The 6,247-nt window shown below is 39.0% G+C and overlaps 1 protein-coding gene across 1 annotated transcript in view; it reads right to left on the reverse strand.

The window, feature by feature from the left end:
* LOC108295967 (small ubiquitin-related modifier 1-like) overlaps window positions 1–5,781 on the reverse strand; it is a 15,325-nt gene extending 9,544 nt beyond the window's left edge. Inside the window, exons 1-3 of the mRNA XM_017518337.2 lie at window positions 5,776–5,781; window positions 4,752–4,829; window positions 1,761–1,832 (exon numbers count right to left, since the gene is read on the reverse strand). Coding sequence (XP_017373826.2) covers window positions 1,761–1,832; window positions 4,752–4,829; window positions 5,776–5,781 — 156 coding nt within the window. The remainder of the gene's footprint in view (window positions 1–1,760; window positions 1,833–4,751; window positions 4,830–5,775) is intronic.
* Window positions 5,782–6,247: the final 466 nt, after the last annotated feature.

A 6,247-nucleotide genomic window follows, 5' to 3' on the forward strand; every position in this document is an offset into this window, starting at 1 on the left:
AAAAAAAAAAAAAAAAGGAAAAAAAAAATGCCAGGCACAGTGGCTCATGCCTGTAATCCCAACACTTTGGGAGGCCAAGGCAGGAGGATCAAAGGTCAGGAGTTTGAGACCAGCCTGGCCAACACGGTGAAACCCCATCTCTACTAAAAATACAAAAAAATTAGCCAGGTATGGTGGCATGCATATGTAACCCCAGTTACTCAAGAGGCCGAAGCAGGAGAATTGCTTGAACCCGGGAAGCAGAGGTTGCAGTAAGCCAAGATCGTGCCACTGCACTCCAGCCTGGGTGACAGAGTGAGACTCCATCTCAAAAAAAAGGAAAAAATAAGAAGAATGTAGCCATGTTAGATCTCTCACATTTGACAACTGAACTGTGGCTCTTAGGCAATAACACACTAAAATATTCAGCAGTAAAAGGTCATGCTATCTGCACCTTAATCTCAAATGGTTAGCAATAATAATAATAATGTCTATAAAGAAAGTAATAAAAACAAATGCTGCACACTATCTTATTTGTATTTTGTTTTTGTTTGTTTTTTTTGAGACAGGAGACTCACTCTATTGTCCAGGCTGGTCTTGAATTCTTGGGCTCACTCATGTGATCCTCCCACTTCAGCCTACCAAGTAGCTAGGACCACAGGCATGTACCACCATGCCCAGCTATCAAATGCCGCACAATTTTATCTTATTTTATTTATTTATTTATTTGGAGACAGGGTCTCACTCTGTCGCCTACACTGCAGCACAGTGACACAATCAGGGTTCACTGCAGCATCGACCTCCTGAGCTCAAGTGATCCTTCCACCTCAGCCCCCAAGTAGCTGGGACTACAGGAATACACCACCAAGCCTAGTTAATTTTTTTTTTTTTATCTTTAGTAGAGACAGGGTTTCATCATGTTGCCCAGGCTGGTCTCAAACTCCAAGACTCAGGTGATCCACCCACTGTGGCCTCCCCAAGTGCTAGGATTACAGGGGTGAGCCACCATGCCTGGCCCAAATGCTATACAATTTTAACTGGTCTAAGGAATAGGTATATAGGAGATTATTATTCTGTTCTCACAATTCAGTAAGTTTGAAATGTTTTCAAAATAAAAAATTAATAACCCTATATTGTTCCCACTATCTGAAATATCAGTAATATTACTTTGGGTATGAAGAAGGGAATCTATGTACATAGATACACATACACACACACACACACACACACACACACACACACACACACACACTCTCTCTCTCTCTCTCTCTCTCTCTCTCTCTTTCTCTCTCTACTTTGAGGTATCTCTATGGAGGGGAGATGGGTGGAATATAAAAGCAAAGAAAACCACTCATACAATAAAAACATTAAATGAAGACACAGAAGCATTAAAAAAAGGATAAAACAAGATGACGGAGCCAAATATATTTATATACACTATGCTTCTGTATTAACATTCTCAAAATGGTTCAAAAATCAAAATCCATTAACGTATACCAGAAATTTGACAAATTTTAGGAACATTTGTCCATCTTCAAAAGAGATGTAGCATGTGCCCTATGACAATTTCAGTATTCATTATGTTTCTACCTCTCTTTTTATTGGCACTTTTGAAGACACCATAGAGAAGTTCAACCCAAAACATTATTTCTTCTCTCCAACAAATGATAGGCCATTTAAATCAGAGAATATTTAAGAAAAGGGCAGTTTAATACCAGTGAACCAAACTGCTCAAAGGAGAATTTAAATTTTTTCGTGACACAGGAAAAATGTATACTCACTTCTTTTGGAGTATGATTATCAGCAATTCTCTGACCCTCAAAGAGAAACCTGAGTGAATTCATTGGAACGCCCTAAAAAAGGTAAAAATAATAATAATATATACATACACACACAAATCTTAGAAAACATTATGGTAACTCTGATGCACAAAAGGCAAGCATGAAAGCCTTAGAACTACACAGAAAATATAACTAGATAGCTAACTCAATCATAAATACCATATACAGAGTAGCAACTATTTGCAAGGCTCTCCCTGTACCAATTACTTTACATATATAATGATAAGAGTTAAGCACAACAACACTGGAAGGTAGGTATTATCACTTTATCTTCACTTTACAGCTAGGGAGCCTAAGGCTTGGAGCTAGCCAAGAATTGAAGCCCAAATCTGTTTCTAAGCCTGTGCTCTTGACCACTACTAGATTCGTTTTGCCCTAAATCTGTTAAGCTAGCATAAAAGATAAAATCAGAAACTAAATGAGCATCCTTACTAGCTTCCAACTACACTGGCAAAATTGGTTTTAAATAGATTAAATCATAAAATTTAGTGAAGCACAATGGCTAGCTAATCTACCATAAATTTGGATGGCATAGATAGTACCATAAATATTACCAAAGGTATTAGTATAGGCCAGGTGCTGTGGCGTAATCCCAGCACTCAGGGAGTCCAAGGCAGGAGGATCACGAGGTCAGGAATTCAAGACCAGCCTGACCAACACACCATCTCTACTAAAAATACAAAAATTAGCTAGCATGGTGATGTACATCTGTAATCCCAGCTACTCAGGAGGCTGAGACAGAAGAATCACTTGAACCCAGGAGGCAGAAACTGCCATGATCTGAGATCGTGCCACTGCACTCCAGCCTAGGTGACGGAGCAGAGATAGCTCACTTGAGGTCAGGAGTTCGAGACCAGTCTGGCCAACATAATGAAACCCCGTCTCTACTAAAAATACAAAATTATGGAATGGGTACAGTGGTTCAGCCTGTAATCCCAGCACTTTGGGAGGCCTAGGCAGGCAGATCACTTGAAATCAGGAGTTCGAGACCAGCCTGGCCAACATGGTGAAACCTCATTTCTACCAAAAATACAAAAATCAGCCTGGCAGGGTGGCGCATGCCTGTAATCTGATCTGCTCAGGAGGCTGCAACTGGAGAATCGCTTAAACCTGGGGGGTAGAGGTTGCACTGAGCCAAAGTCACATCACTGCATTCCAGCCTGGGCAACAGAGCAAGACCCTGTGTAAATAAATAAATAAATAAGAAAATTAGCCAGGCCTGGTGGCAGGTGCCTGCAATCCCAAGTACTCAGGAGACTGAGGCAAGAGAATCACTTGAGTCCAGGAGGTAGAGGCTGCAGTGAGCCAAGATGGCACCACCCCACTCCAGCCTAAGTGACAAAGTGAGACTCCATCTCAACAACAACAACAAAAAAATCAACTCCCTGGCCTATAGATGGGGGGGGTGTAAAGGCTATATGAATTTTCTTCAGAGTTATGAGGATTAAATGACAATATATCTTAAATACCTGTGGCACAGTACAGATAAATTACATTTCAATAAATGTTTCTTTCCTCTGATGAATTTCATCTCAATTTTAATACCCAAAGTTATTACAAATGTGAAGTAGCTCAAACCAATTAATGAGATTTTATTAAATTTTACAATTAAAATCTATAAAACCAGGAGACAAAAATGCTATTGTTTTACTTATCCTAACAACTAGTCTTTCTTATAAGTTATTTTTGTTAGTTACAAATCTAAATGGTTAAAAGCAAACCTTCTATAAACAAAATCCACAATGTCTGAGTTAATATAATTCAATTTTAATAGACTGATTAAACATATATTTCTTGCTTATTAAATCATAATTTCACTTATCTTGGTTGTCTCATATATATTAATTCCAGTTACATTTATTTTAAAAACCTGTTTTATGAATAATAACAATACTTAACATGTATTGATCATTTTTAGGCACCACATTAAGAGGTTTATGTAGAATATCTCAAGTCATCTTCATGATGTGGCCCTACAAAATTCTCATTTTACTAAATGAAGAAATAAGGCACACAGAGGTTAAATAACTTGCCCAAAGTCACATAGCAAGAGAGTGGTGGAGCCCAAATGTGAACCAGGCAGGTTGGTGGAATTATTGATCTAATAAAAACTAGCTCTTGAAGGCCAAAATTTGTGATGATTTGGTATTAACTAAACTTCTACATACATTTTCTTTAAACAGAGAAAATTCCTTCATGTCGAAAATATGGGGCCTGGCACAGTGGCTCACGCCTATAACCCCAGCATTTTGGGAAGCTGAGGTGAGCGCAGGAGTTTGAGAGCAGCCTGGGCAACATGGCAAAACCCTGTCTCTACTAAAAATACAAAAATTAGCTGGGTATGGTGGCACATGCCTTTAGTTCCAGCTACTGCTTAGAAGGCTGAGGTAGGAGGAATCCTTGAGCACAAGAGGCAGAAGTTGCAGTGAGCCGCGACTGTGCCACTGCACTCCAGCCTGGGTAACAGAGTAAGACTCTGCCTCAAAAAAAAAAAGAAGGCAATTAGAAGTAATATGTACTACTATGTATAAGGATAATATACCAATAATACTACTTAAATTTAACATATGGCTAAACACTCATGTTTAGAAGTACAAAAAAATTCATAGTAATCACCAAAAAATTACTTGCCTTTATTGCTACATATACTGGTAAGCCATCAAGACAGAAACATTCATTTGAGCTGTTTTTAAAATTCTGAATTACTTTCCAAACTACTTCCATATCTTATGAATACAAACTTTAAAATGGTCCACAAGATTAAAAAAAAAAAAAAAGCAGCAATTAAACAGGGTACAAGAAATGATAAACTTGAGTTGTTTCCTTGAGTTGCTAATGGTGAAAATCATAAAACAGAATTTTTCTTTTGACAGCCTTCTATAAAAAAAAATTAACGACAAAGCATTGTACATAATACCAAAATATACAAACCTGTCTTTGACAGTATGATTCTTTGAGTTTCTTGAGATGTGTTGTCATTTTCACTTTAAAGTGAATCTCACTGCTATCCTAAGGAGGAAAAAGAGAAAAAAAAATTATCCCTCTTTGTATAAATCATTTGCTTTACTTAAACCAAATTATATAATTATACATATTGTGCAAATAGAAACATAAATCTTGGCCAGGCATGATGGTTCATGCCTGTAATCCCAGCACTTTGGGAAGCTGAGGCAGGTAGATCACAAGCTCAGGAGTTCAAGACCAGCCTGGCCAAGATGTGAAACCCTGTCTCTACTAAAAATACAAAAATTAGCTGGGCCTGGTGGCACATGCCTGTAGTCCCAGCTACTCGGGAGGCTGAGGCAGGAGAATCACTTGAACCCAGGAGGCAGAGGTTACAGTGAGCCAAGATTGAGCCACTGCACTCCAGTCTAGCGATAAAGTGAGACTCCATCTCAAAAAAAAAAAAAAAAAAAAGAAATGAAACATAAACCTAGTCACCTGTATTTTTCCACCACAATATTCTTTTTAGCATTCTTAACAGGTTTTCTTAAAACAGTCTCTATCAGCCAGGCACAGTGGCTCACGCCTGTAATCCCAGCACTTTGGGAAGCTGAGGCACGCAGATCACCAGGTCAAGAGAGCAAGACCATCCTGGCCAACATGGTGAAACCCCATCTCTACTAAAAATATTTCAAAAATTAACTGGGTGCGGTGGCACGCACCTATAGTCCCAGCTACTTGGGAGGCTGAGGCAGGAGAATCACTTGAACCCGGGAGGTGGAGGCTGCAGTGAGCCAAGATCACACCACTGCACTCCAGCCTGGGCAATACAGCAAGACTCCACCTCAAAAAAAAAAAAAAGAAATCACCACATGCAATCTGGTTTCTCTCACATGAGTAAAATAAGTAAGAACCTGAGTTAGTCAAACTGATTTGTAGGACCACAAATTCTTTTATTCTACTCAGACTATGAAGCAAACTATCAGCCAATCATCAGAAAAAATACTGGTACTTGCATAATGTAAAATTTCAAAGCCAAACTTCATTAGTACATATCACATACACAAATGTGTATTTGCAGAAGCTACACATTTACAGTATTTTTGCTTGTGACTCTAACTACGAAGAAATAAAATTCTTGCCAGGCACGGTGGCTCACGCCTGTAATCCTAGCACTTTGGGAGGCCAAGGCGGGTAGATCACCTGAGGTCAGGAATTCAAGACCAACCTGGCCAGCATGGTGAAACTGTCTCTATTAAAAATACAAAAATTAGGCATGGTGGCGGGTACCTGTAACCCAGCTACCCGCAAGGCTGAGGCAGGAGAATCGCTTGAACCCAGGAGACAGAGGTTGCAGTGAGCCGAGACCACGCCATTGCACTCCAGCCTGAGTAACAGAGCAAGACTGCATCTCAAAGCAGAAAAAAAAAAGGTAGATAAATTTGATTTAATTTTATTAAGTCAAATTTATCTAGTTTTTTTTT

This window comes from Cebus imitator, unplaced genomic scaffold (genome assembly GCF_001604975.1).
Source record: "Cebus imitator isolate Cc_AM_T3 unplaced genomic scaffold, Cebus_imitator-1.0 Scaffold671, whole genome shotgun sequence".
Lineage (NCBI taxonomy): Eukaryota > Metazoa > Chordata > Mammalia > Primates > Cebidae > Cebus > Cebus imitator.